The sequence below is a fragment of the Moschus berezovskii genome, chromosome 4, assembly GCF_049115385.1.
Source record: "Moschus berezovskii isolate FMDL1 chromosome 4, NW_MosBer_1.0, whole genome shotgun sequence".
In the NCBI taxonomy this organism is placed as follows: domain Eukaryota; kingdom Metazoa; phylum Chordata; class Mammalia; order Artiodactyla; family Moschidae; genus Moschus; species Moschus berezovskii.
The window spans coordinates 18,860,411-18,873,177 of NC_142463.1; the positions used below are offsets into that span (position 1 = coordinate 18,860,411).

General features: G+C 54.1%; 2 protein-coding genes across 15 annotated transcripts in view; one reads left to right on the forward strand and one right to left on the reverse strand.

The window, feature by feature from the left end:
• The first annotated feature begins 590 nt into the window (after nucleotides 1-590).
• Nucleotides 591-10,268, forward strand: DMAP1 (DNA methyltransferase 1 associated protein 1). 5 transcript variants are annotated; one of them, XM_055403816.2, is made up of 11 exons: nucleotides 591-664; nucleotides 847-996; nucleotides 1,543-1,634; nucleotides 1,884-2,079; nucleotides 8,070-8,228; nucleotides 8,351-8,518; nucleotides 8,787-8,972; nucleotides 9,071-9,142; nucleotides 9,446-9,518; nucleotides 9,663-9,958; nucleotides 10,156-10,268. In XM_055403816.2, the coding sequence occupies exons 2-11, from the start codon at nucleotides 892-894 to the stop codon at nucleotides 10,213-10,215; spliced, it is 1,407 nt and encodes a 468-aa protein (XP_055259791.1). In that variant the 5' UTR covers nucleotides 591-664; nucleotides 847-891; the 3' UTR covers nucleotides 10,216-10,268. The 5 variants fall into 5 exon arrangements, with proteins under 5 accessions (XP_055259791.1, XP_055259794.1, XP_055259792.1 ...); XM_055403817.2 differs by having other exon boundaries at nucleotides 599-716; XM_055403819.2 differs by lacking the exon at nucleotides 1,543-1,634.
• Nucleotides 10,269-10,655: 387 nt separating this feature from the next.
• Nucleotides 10,656-12,767, reverse strand: part of ERI3 (ERI1 exoribonuclease family member 3) — a 129,542-nt gene continuing 127,430 nt past the window's right edge. For all 10 annotated transcript variants that reach the window (XM_088835242.1, XM_088835243.1, XM_055403826.2 and 7 more), the window contains one exon: nucleotides 10,656-11,181. In XM_088835242.1, the coding sequence (XP_088691368.1) occupies nucleotides 11,099-11,181 (83 nt within the window). In that variant the 3' untranslated portion in view covers nucleotides 10,656-11,098. The remainder of the gene's footprint in view (nucleotides 11,182-12,767) is intronic.

The window sequence follows — 12,767 nt, forward strand, 5'->3', positions numbered from 1 at the left end:
GCAGCTAGCTCCCAGAAAAGTGAAGTTTCAGAAAGCTGGGCTCCAGTAAAGTCCCACGGGACCCCGATCCACAGACAACCCAATCAGAGGAGGTGCGAGTGAGGGTCCACACGTCACACCATCCTGGCAGCCACCCTGGCAAGCTCTGCCTTGTCTGGTTGATTTCTTCAGCGCTCAGCACAGTGTCTGGTACGTACTTAGCACTAAATGAACAGAGGCAATTAACACCACTAATTCGTTTAATGGAAAGAGGCACCGTGTTAATGTTTTACATGGATTATTGGCACTTCCTTTACGCAGGTACCATGACAGTTTCCACTTTGAAGAAACGAGTGCAGAGAAATTAAGCGACTCCCATGGTGACAAACCTGTGCACTCTCTTTTCATTGCGCGATGGTTCAATGCAGAGGGAAATGCCAACGCGGAGGGGAAAATGCCAGAACCCCAGGCAGTCCAAGAAACCGGGGAGCTCCTGGGAGGTAAGGTGGGTGACAGGCTCTGCGCGGTCAGTAGTTTTCATACTGGGTTGCCAGCCGGCTTGCTTTCCACTTGCACAGACCGGAAGCGTTCCTGTCGGCCGCGTTTATAACGCGCACGACCGGAAGTTTCTGTCCGCGGCTGTGAGGAGATAGTGGAGCTGCTGGGCCGCAGCCGGGAAGCCTAGGTGTGGAGGCGCTGAGACTTAGGAGACAGCTGGGGCCGTTGGGGAGACTCAGGTGGCGGGACACTGGCGGGGTCCCGACCTGACCCTGGGCCACTCTCGTCCTCGCGGCCCGCCTCCTCACCCCGCCCCCACTTGGGGCTGAAGTGGCTCCGCCTCCTGATCTGAGCCTGGTCCCTCTTCAGGCACTGACCCTTGACCTCGGGGCGCTCCCCCATCCTTTGGGCGCGATGGCTACGGGCGCGGATGTCCGGGACATTCTAGAACTCGGGGGTCCAGAGGGAGATGCAGCCTCTGGGACCATCAGCAAGAAGGACATTATCAATCCGGACAAGGTAGCAGTGGTGCCTGGGAGTCGGGTAGCGGGAGTGAAGTGGCGAGGAGTGACAACAGAAGAGGGCTCGAGGAGAGATGGGGTGCCACACTGGAGTGAGACGGGCGGTAAAAGACGTGACGCACGGGATAGAGAGCACGTGTCACCTTGGCGAGGTGGGACGGAGGAGGGGGACACCCGTGGGAAGTGGTGGGGACCAAGAAAGTGTGACACGTGTAGGAGAGGACCTGGAGAGTGTGACACTTGTGTGGCATGTTTGGGGGAGGGGCATCAAGGCGGGGTGACCATGCTGAGATACTGGAGAAGCGTCTTCTCCTCTGCCAGGTCGGGCTCTGAGCTTAGAGGTGTGGTGGGGAATGACCCATTCACACCCAGGTGCCCCTTGAGTGGGTTTCTGTACCTTCATATTGTGTCACGATGTGTCATAGTGTGAATGTGTGTCGCTCTACCTGTAGGTGCTGGTTTTTTCAGGGATTGAGCTGGGCTAAAGAATTTTCAGGAAAGGGAGTTTAGGCTGTGGTTCCTCTCCTGTGGTTTCCCTCCCCAGAAAAAGTCCAAGAAGTCCTCGGAGACACTGACCTTCAAGAGGCCCGAGGGCATGCACCGGGAGGTCTATGCACTGCTCTACTCTGACAAGAAGCAAGTATTAGAACCCCAGGGCCCCAGGCTTAGGCCCCTGACCAACCTGCCTGTCCCTAACTCCTGATTTTCCCAGCCAGTTTCCTCCTCACACAGGGCTCATGCTTGCCTACTAGGATGCAGGAGCTCGGATGTCTCACTCCAGGACGTGACTTCCTTGCTCTAGGATAGATTAGCAGCCTGGGTCCAAAGGCTCTCTCCACACCTTCTGACTCTGTAATCTCTCATCTCCTTAAACCCTGCTCCCAGGGATGCACCCCCACTGCTACCCAGTGACACTGGTCAAGGCTACCGCACAGTGAAGGCCAAGTTGGGCTCCAAGAAGGTACGGCCCTGGAAGTGGATGCCATTCACCAACCCAGCCCGCAAGGATGGAGCCATGTTCTTCCACTGGCGAAGAGCAGCAGAGGAGGGCAAGGACTACCCCTTCGCCAGGTTCAATAAGGTGAGCCACCACCATGGGGACATAGGCCAAGGTTATGCCCACCTACTCTGAGCCACATGCCTGAGGTCTCCAGTCTCCTGGTTGGCTCCAGAGGCACGCTCAGACCAGGTCTCGACCATGTTTGCCTGCTCGGTCCTTGGGACACATGCCTGCAGGGTCTTCTCTGCCCATGGGATCCTGTCCTCTCCTAGCCCTGCTCTGATTTTGGTGTGCTGCCTTGGCCTCTCAGTTGTTGCTGTTCTTCAGAGCTCGGTCCTAGGTGCTCTACTCTGCTCACTCTCTGCTTTCTCCCTAGTGTGTCTCATTTACACCATGACCTCAGTTACCCTCTCTGTGTCACTAACCACAACTTAATATCTCCAGTCCAGAGCAGCAGTTCCCATATATCCAGCCATTTGCCTACCTCTCTCCCTAAAGGCCCCACGGGTACTTTAGATCAAGTGGGTTCCCGAGAGCAGAACTTACAATCTTCCCTCTGTTCCCCACCCCTAAGGCTGTGCCCCACATCAGTGAATGACCCTACCATCCACCCAGTGACCCAAACCAGAAATCTGGGACTCATCCTTAACTAATCCTCCTTTAGCACTCATATTATTTCAGTCAACAACAGGACAAAGAAAGTAGGGAAGACATACAACAAACGTGGAAACAGATAAGTTGGATTCTTTCAGACAGGACCGATCAATGAAACCAGGATATGAAATGAGATAAAGAGGGAACTTGTAGATGTAGGGGAGGCCTAATTTAGGTCGGGTGGTCAGGGAGGGCCTCTCTGAGAAGCTGAGATTTGAGCTAGACCTCAATGATATATCTTGTCATGAGTCCTGCTGATGGTTTCTATAATAAATGACATCTGCCTGTGTTCTTCATTCTCTGTACCAGCACCCTAGTCCACGCTGATTTATCTCTGGTCTAGATGACTGAGGCTCAGATGGAGCAGGGCCCTACCCAGACTCACCCAACCAGTGAGAAACAGAGCTGGGCTAGGCTAAGATTCCCTAGGCCATTGTTTAAGCTACTACATAATATGGACCCCAGTCCCTGCAGCTTGGAGCAGCCTAGTCTTTGAGCCTGACAGCCCAAGGGGCTTATAGCTGGACTCCCAAGTCCTGACTTCTTTCCCCTCAGCCAGTACATTCACTTGCACCTGGACACGTTCCCCTGAATGGCTCACAGACTTCTCAGACTCAGCATGTCCAGGTGTGACCCATCATTCTCCCCCACACCCCCAAATTGCTTTTTCTCCACCTCACCACCATCTTTAGGCCCTTCAGGTCCAGTGGAGGGAGAGGCTGGAGATGTAAGACTGAGAAGGGATATCCAAGAGGTAAGGGGTTTGAGGTTGGGGAGGAAAGGTTGGATGAGACAATTCAAGGTGAAGACAAAAGAGTATTCATTTTGTATTTCGTGAATACTACTCCATGCCAGGACTTCCCTTGTAGCTCAGTGGTAAAGAATCCACCTGCCAGTGCAGGAGATGCAGGTTCGATCCCTGGCCTGGGAATATCCCCTGGAGAAGGAAATGGCAACCCATTCCAGTATTCTTGCCTGAGAAATTCTGTGCACAGAGGAGCCTGGTGGGCTTCAGTCTGTGGGGTTGCAAGAATTGGATATGACTTAGTGACTAAACTATATATGTCTGTGTGTGTACACACATATATAAAATTTTTCTTATTCTTTTCCATTTTAGGTTATTACAAGTTCACTGAATATAGTAGCCTGTGTTATGCAGTAGGACCTTTTTAATCTGTTTCATATATGGTAGTTTGTATCTGCTAATCTCAAATTTCCTAATTTATCCCTCTCCCATCCCCATTTGGGAACCATAAGTGTGTTTCCTGTGTATGTGAGTCTATTTCTGTTTTGTAAGTAAGTTCATGTGTATCATATTTGGATTCTACATATAAGTGATATCACATATTTGTCTTTCTCTGACTTCTCTGGTTGCACCTATGTTGCTGCAAATGGCATTACTTCATTCTTTTTTTATGGCTGAGCAGTATTCCATTGTGTATATATACCAATTTTCTTTATCTGTTCACTGTCAATGGGCATTTAAATTGCTTCCATGTCTTGGCTATTGTGAATAGTGCTGCTGTGAACATAGGGGTGCGTGGATCTTTGAAATTAGAGTTTTCTACAGATATCTGGCCAGGCACGGGATTCTGGGTCATAAGGTATTGAATTGACTCTTGAAGGATGTCACCAGGTAATAGTAGGAAAGGAGTACAGTGACTTGTTCAGGCAGAGGAGTCATCGTGAGCAAAGACATAAATGAAAAATCAGTCATGTGTATGGGATGCTGTGGGCATTTCCCTGTTCCTTGAGAGTCCCTCGTTCCGCCAGGAGATCCAACCAGTCCATTCTAAGGGAGATCAATCCTGGGTGTTCATTGGAAGGACTGATGCTGAGGCTGAAGCTGCAATACTTTGGCCACCTCATGCGACGAGTTGACTCACTGGAAAAGACTCTGATGCTGGGAAAGGTTGGGGGCGGGAGGAGAAGGGGACAACCGAGAGTGAGATGGTTGGATGGCATCACCGACTCTGTGGACATGAGTTTGAGTGAACTCCGGGAGTTGGTGATGGACAGGGAGGCCTGGCGTGCTGTGATTCATGGGGTCGCAGAGAGTCAGACATGACTGAGTGACTGAACTGAACTGAACTGAAGTCTGAAGTCCAGGACAGAACATGATGGGAGAAGAGGCCTGAGAGGCTAGCAGGATTGGGTCAGGCAGGGCTTGGCAGCCAGGCTCAGAAATGGGCTTTGCGCTGATGTCTTTGGGGAGCCACTAGTAGGTTTTAAGTAGAATGGTGTCAGGATCAGATTTGAGTTTTAGAAAGATTGTGGTGATTATGGGTGGAGAATGAAGCCAAAGTAAAGGAAACTAACCATCTTCCTGCCAATGCTGCTCATTCCTGGGGTCGTGCTTTCAGTCTGTGGCTCTCCGGCAGATTTCTTGCTCAAGCCAGCAACACAGGAGTTACCTGTGACAGCATCTTCCCTCACCCTTATGGCCAGTTGTCACAACCTGTGATGTTCAAAGCTTCTCAAGTCTATGCCCTTTTCTTTACCTTCTGCTGCTGCTTTATTTCAGGCCTCTTCACTTCCTACCTTGATTATTTCTTAAACCTGCCAGTTGGTCTCCTAAGCTTATATTTCACCCCCTCTGTCTTCACTGTTGCCAGGGTGGTCTTTGTAGAAGAGAATCATGACCATCTCACTCCGCTCTTTAACCTTTCTGGCTCCCATCACCTACAGGATGAATTCCAGACTCCTTAGCATGTGTATAGGCCTGCAGCAGCTCCCCTCTGCTGACACTCCAGGCTCTCTCAGGCCTTTCCCTGTCTTGCCCTTTTCTTGCTCCCCTAATGTGTGCTGATGCTTCAGGCCATTTCTCTCTCATCACTGTTTACATGGTCCCCCTGCTTAGGATTCTCTCCACTGCATTCCCTCACCAGTTCACTTCTGCTGTACTTAAGACTGAACCAGGCCTCATTTATCTCTTCCCTGTCAACCCTTGTCCCAGGCTGAATCAGGTGTCACTCATTACATCCTAGGCATACCTTTGTCATCAATTTTGCCTCACTGTACTAAATTAGTTTTGCAGCTGGAGTGTGAGCTCTGAGAAGGTAAGGCCCATCTTACTCAGCATTGTGTCCCTAGCATAGGTCTAGCAGGCCCATGATATTAATAAATATTTGCTGATATCTCTTGCTTGACTGTGAACTTTTTATTTTTATGGCTGCGCCATATGGCTTGCGGGATCTTAGTTCCCCAACCAGGATTCAAACCTGGACCCCAGCAGTGAAAGTGCCAACTCCTAACCTTTGGACCACCAGGAAATTCCCTGATAATGAGCTTCTGAGAACAGGACCAGCTACACTGTTCCTGAGTATAATTTTTTAATTAAATGGAATTAAAATGCATAGGAGGGATACTTAATCAACTGCAGAGAGATCAGAAGGATGAGAAGTTATCTAGGTAGAAGGAATGTGGAAGTGAGAAGGCATTTCAGGCAAGAACAGTAAAGGCTGAGGGGGAGAGCCTGGTATATTCCAGTAACTGCTAGTTGCTCAGCGGGAACTTGGGGTCCATGAAGGACAGTGGTTGCAGAGGGAGGCCAGGTCACTTACCATGTGTTCACTGATTGATTCAATAAATATTCATTTATACCTACAGTGTGCAGGTTCTGTGCTGAACCCTGAAGGCAGGAAGTGATCCAGACAACCCTTGCTCTTGGCAAGTTTGAAGATTATCTAGAAGACACTTTCGAAGTATCAGGGAGCCTTTGAGGGGTTTCATAAGGGATGGTTGGGTAACATCAGTTATATATTCTAGAAGAGTGCTTTTCAAATTATCTGTGATAAAGGATGTTTTTTAAAATTTCTCAATTCATCGGAGACTACTAAAGATAGTTAAATTGTAAGAAAAGACAAAATATCAGTCCATGTTTCTTCTAAGTTATTTAGCAGCATATGATGCTGTAAAATTGTTGTGCTGCTACTGCTGCTAAGTCACTTCAGTCGTGTCTGACTCTGTGTGACCCCATAGATGGCAGCCCATCAGGCTCCCCCGTCCCTGGGATTCTCCAGGCAAGAACACTGGAGTGGGTTGCCATTTCCTTCTCCAATGTGTGAAAGTGAAAAGGGAAAGTGAAGTTGCTCAGTCATGTCTGACTCGTAGCGACCCCATGGACTGCAGCCTACCAAGCTCCTCCGTCCATGGGATTTTCTAGGCAAGAGTACTGGAGTGGCTTGCCATTGCCTTCTACAAATTGTTGTAAAGCTTTCTAAATGCGTACTTTCATTTCTGTACTTACTGTAGACCAGGTTTGCAGCAGCACTGGTCCAGAGGCTGCCTTTTAGCAGTGTCAGAGAGGTCACATCTTGGTTGCAGATGGAGAATTGCCCGGAAGAGGATTAAGTGGAGGCAGATAGACCAGTGGGAGTAGTGACGGTCTGGACATGGGTATGGCAGTAGAGAATTGGGAGGTAAAAGCCACAGATTTGGGAAAGAGGGTATCGAAGGTAAAGGTAGGAATTAAAGATGCCTCCTAGGGTTGCTTGGGTAATACCAACATTGAGGTCTGGACTGGAGGGGGGAGCACAGTGAGCTCAGTATGGAACATACTGAATTTTTTTTATTGAGGTATAACTGATATATAATTAGCTTCAGTTTAGAATGTAATGATCCCATATTTGTATATATTGTGACATGGTCACCCCAGTGAATCTGGTTAACATGCATCACCTGAACATATTCAGTTTGAAATGTATGTAGGACCTCCAGTAGGAAATGTTCGAGAGGCTGCTGGACATAAGGGTTTTGAGAGCCAGTGTGGTTTGATGGAGAAACTACCCTGGTCCAGCCTAGCACTGTCTCCTTCCTGGGGTCTCTGACTGACAGACCCAGCCCATAGTGGTGCTATTTCCCCTGAGGGAAGTCTGGGGGATGGGGCATGGGGGTTGGGTTGGGGATTTATGTTGGGAGTAGGATTCAGGTGCTTTTTCTATAGAGATGAAACCTTGGCCAGCTTGGGGAGCTGCAAGTCTCCCTGTCACCACTGGGTGGCAGGAGTGCTTCAGACAAGTATTCCCTGCTAGGGGCTCCTGGGCCTTTCTCTGGAACTTAGCCGTCTGCCCTACTCTAAAGTTGACCCTTGGACTCCACAGACACGCTTACCCGTGGGCTGCTCACCTTAACCGTGGGGTCAGGAGCATGTGTTTTGTGCAGTTGGTCCTGGAGTGGATCCAGAGGTAGGCGACAGTCCTGCCAAGGCCTTTGGTCAAGCTGTCAGTTTCTTTCCTTGGTTCTGGAAACATCATCTCCAGGGGTCCTGTGCAGGGTCCCAGGCAGAGGATTTGCTTTTGTCCAGCGCAGGGATGGGCAGTAAACAGGAGGGACTGTGGTCATGGGGCTGCAGCCTGTATGACGTTCCATGACGTGGGCATGTCCCCTGTCCCCCTCCCCACCCCCCATGCCTTTAGACAGTGCAGGTGCCCGTGTACTCGGAGCAGGAGTACCAGCTCTACCTTCATGACGATGCTTGGACAAAGGCAGAAACTGACCACCTCTTTGACCTTAGCCGCCGCTTTGATCTACGTTTCGTCGTTATCCACGACCGGTATGACCACCAGCAGTTCAAGGTGAGCTGGCGCCTTGTTATTTGCACGTGTGCCCAGCCCTCAGGCCTGGCAGGCCTCTAGCTTCATGCCTTCCTTTTCACACACCTCTGAGCGTTTGTCTCTCTCTCTCTGTCTGTCCTTAGAAGCGTTCTGTGGAGGACTTGAAGGAGAGGTACTACCACATCTGTGCCAAGCTTGCCAACGTGCGGGCCGTGCCAGGCACAGACCTCAAGATACCAGTATTTGACGCTGGGCACGAGCGACGGCGGAAGGAACAGCTGGAGCGTCTCTATAACCGGACCCCAGAGCAGGTCAGCCCTGAGTCCCACAGACTCTTCTCCAAGCCCTGAGACCCCCTGACCAGTCTCCATCCTCCACGCCCTGAGCTCCCCTACTGCCCCTGCCCGACCCCATCCAGTCCCACCCACCAGCCACCCTCCCTGCTCTCCATAGCCTTCACCTCCCTCACGACCCCCTGCTGCTCAGAGTCCCTCACAGACAGCCTAGCACCCCTCCGTCTCCCTCTCTCCCTTCGCTGCCCCTTGATTTCACGCTCCTCTCAGCACCTCTCTTTCCCAGGTGGCGGAGGAGGAGTACCTGCTGCAGGAGCTGCGCAAGATCGAGGCCCGGAAAAAGGAGCGGGAGAAGCGCAGCCAGGACCTGCAGAAGCTGATCACAGCGGCAGACACCACTGCCGAGCAGCGGCGCACAGAACGCAAGGCCCCCAAGAAGAAGCTCCCCCAGAAAAAGGAGGCTGAGAAGCCGGTGTGGAGACTAAGCCAGCCCAGCTCAGGGTGGGGACTGGGACTGACATTGGGCCCTCTCCCTGTGACACCCTGGTCTCCATAACTGCTCCTCCCCAGGCTGTTCCTGAGACGGCAGGCATCAAGTTCCCAGACTTCAAGTCTGCGGGCGTCACGTTACGGAGCCAGCGGGTACGTGAGTCACCTTCTTCACTGTGTCTGGGCCCTCAGCTCTATAGCCTGAACGCTGTAGGCCAGGGGCCTGGAGCAGGTGGAGGCGGACACACCGGGATCTCAAGGGGACGCCAGGCTGAGGTCACAGCTTTCAGCCTGTTCTCCTCACTGGTTGTTTCCTTCTGTGACCCAGAGCTGCCTCTAGGGGTTAACTTCTCTTCTAGCCCTCCCCACCCACCCCCAGTTCCTTTTGTCCCCTTCATTCTAAACCACTTGCCGGGAGAGGGTCCCACTCTACCTGAGCTGCCTGGGTCATTGCAGATGAAGCTGCCCAGTTCTGTGGGACAGAAGAAGATCAAGGCCCTGGAACAGATGCTGCTGGAGCTGGGTGTGGGTGAGTGTGGAGGCTGGGCCCCTCAGGATGGACCTTCCCACCAACCCCCGCCACCCCCCAGGCGAGGTTGTGGATGAAGGCTGGGCGGTAGGGGGCAGTTATTGCTGCCGGCCTCCCACCACTGTGCCTCCTGCCCACCCGCAGAGCTGAGCCCGACGCCCACGGAGGAGCTGGTGCACATGTTCAACGAGCTACGGAGTGACCTGGTGCTGCTCTACGAGCTCAAGCAGGCCTGCGCCAACTGCGAGTACGAGCTGCAGATGCTGCGGCACCGGCACGAGGCGCTGGCGCGGGCCGGCGTCCTCGGGGGCCCCGCCGCCCCGGCGTCAGGCCCGGCCCCGACCCCGGCCGAGCCAGCGGCGGCTGAGCCCGGGCTCGGCTCTGACCCCAGCAAGGACGCCATCATCGATGTGGTGGGCGCACCCCTCACGCCCAATTCGGTAAGAGGCTGGACCAACCAGGAGAGCTCCAGCTGGCCCTGCTAGCGAGCACACGCACGTGCATGCGCGGGCCCCGCCCCTTCTAGTGCCCAAAACCGGGATCATGGCTCTGAGGGGTTCTGAGAACCAGTGGGTGGCCAGTGGGCGTCACCTTCCTGACTCAGAGCATGAAACCCATGCACCTTGTGTCTCCTCAGAGGAAGCGGCGGGAATCGGCCTCCAGCTCCTCTTCTGTGAAGAAAGCCAAGAAGCCGTGAGAGGCCCCACGGGGTGTGGGACGCTGCTGTGTAAATAGAGCTGCTGAGCTAGACTGGGCTGCCTCCTTTTCCTTGTCACCACTTCTGATGCCCCTGGCTGGGAGGGTGGCAGGAGGGGTGGCACTGGGGCTTGCCTGCGCTGAGGCCCTTGGCAGCCCTTTAACCACTGACCAGCTCCCCCAACTCCTGTATCTGGGAACATCTGTCGTTCCACACTCAGGTTGGTTGACATACAGCAACGACTATGCACCCCAGCTGCTTCTGACACAGCCTCCTGCTCGGACAGCCCCCGCAGCCCTGTGTGTGTTCAGAGAGGGCCTCAGGCGCTCCACGGGCGCCAGCTCTACTCACTGGCGGCCTGGCGCATGTGCTGTCTCCCACACACCCAGACGCTGCCGGGCCTGGCACCACCTGGTCCACACAAACACACACACCCAGGGCCTCATTTCCCCGACTTTATTCAGTGGCACGTTCACAGCGGGGACGGGGGCAGACACAAGGTGGGGCCTGATCTGTCCTGGAGCCCGGGGGGGCACCACACACCATGCACTACAGACGGGAGGGGCACAGGGGGGCTTGTGGCCCCAGCAGAAGCCTGTGTACTGGGACGAGGCGGTGAGGAGGAGGCCCCCAGCCCAGGCCCACAGTGGGAGGGGCTGATACTGGGCTGAGGCTGAGAGGTGGGGGCAGGGGGCACAAAGTGTCTGTTCCAAAGGGGCCAAGTAGCCAGGCCTTACCCAGGGCAGAAGCCCACAGGGCGAGCTGGGGGACACTCTGGACGCAGAGCTGTGCCACTCTCCCTTTGCCCCTCTGGTGAGGGAGAGGAAGGTTCTGGGCTGGGCCAAGCAGCTACCCTGTCCTGCCCCATCCCATCCTCGGCCAGTCAGAACGGCTTTGACGTCTGCTTGAAGATGAAGCCTCGATATGCGAGTGTCTTCATGATGTTGGCAATGTTCTTGCAGTCATCTAAAAGGAGGGAGAGGAAACAGTTAGGTGGGCCCCAGATCCTTCCCCTGTGGGCCCAAGGTGCTCCTAAATGGGTATCGTGGGAAGCAGGATCAGATTCAGGAGCCAAAGGCTCTAAACCAGGGGTGTCCTATCCCCAGGTGGCAGCATCTCCAGCTTCAGGTTGGGTCGGCAGGAAGCCTGGTCTCAGGGCCTCTCAGTCCCATAATTCATGCTGGAAATTGGCCGGCGTGTCCCACCCGGCCCCAGCGGTGATGTATGGGCGCCGTCGCAGTAAGAAAAAGGCAGAGTAAATGTGTAATTTCTCCCTTGACGGCCCCCGGCCGCTGGGCGATCCTTCTTGTTGCCGCCGCGTGGGGACGGCCCGTCCGCCACACTCCGTCTTCCCGCCACCCGCCTTGATGTCTCCATTTCATTACTGTGCGGCCATTCATCACGCCCACGGCCAGGGTGACTTTGCCGGCACTTGCGTGTGTGTGGGAGACGTGGCCCAGGACATAATCACTAGTGACAAGGCACGAGCCTTGGCACTTGCATTCGGGGCCCCAGGCTCACACGCTCCAGCAGCAGCTGCCTGGGTGCCTGGTTCTGTGCAGCCCCGGCCAGCAGAGAAGGGCCAGGCCTGTGGTCCTCTCACGCCCTGGCCAGCAGCCTTCTACCAGACACGCCCGTGGAGCTCAGCCCAAGCTCGCTCTCCTTCCCAAGTAGGCCTCAGACCCTGACTCTGGCAGTATCTCAGATTAAAGACATCCGCACCTGCCAGACCCTGGCAACAGTGTCCTCGGTATTGATTCCCATGAGAAACTCCATGCTGAAAACCATCCCAGACCCCAGACACGGGTAGCCACAGGCACAGGTACTCCTGGAGCCTCAGTGTCCTGGTTGGGGACCAGGATTCCCTTCACCGCCCCCCTCCCACATCCATAGGTGGTCGTACACCACAACTGGGACCTCAGCTGCCACAGCCCTCACCAGATCGATGCTAGGACTGCAGAAGTATTGCACGCCGATGTCATAATCAGGTGTGGGTGGTGGTAAGGTCAAGGTGGGGTCAGGAGGCCCTGCATCTGTCAAGGACCAACCCCTTCCAGTGAGCTCCCAGCCTCTCCTTGCCAGGATCTTAGACTAGGAAAGGGGCCCGAGCAGAGCGAGGACGGCTGTGGGAGTGGGGCAAGTCTGGTCAGGCCAAGCCTCATGCCATCAGCTGGACCCCAGCTCTGCAGACCCTGCACAGGGCAGACAAGTCACACACAGTCCTGTTGCTCAGAGCTCAAATGAATGTAGCCGGCTGGGGTGGACGTGGGCACAGACAGGTGACCCCAGGCATTTGGGAAGCCATGAAGGCTGGTCTGAGGCAGAACAGTGCGAAGACAGATGGGTGGGTAGTGGCGGCCATGGCAACTCCAGACGTGACCCATCCTTGTGGTTTATGGGCCGGACACGCACCCCGCTCAGCTGCCGCCCCATCATTTGTCTCCCTTAGTGTGTACGCCTGGTCTGTGAAGGTAGAGGGTGGAGGGAGGGGGCTGCGACAGGAGGAACCAGGCAGTCAGCAGGAAGGGGAATGGGGCAGGAACGGCTGTGCA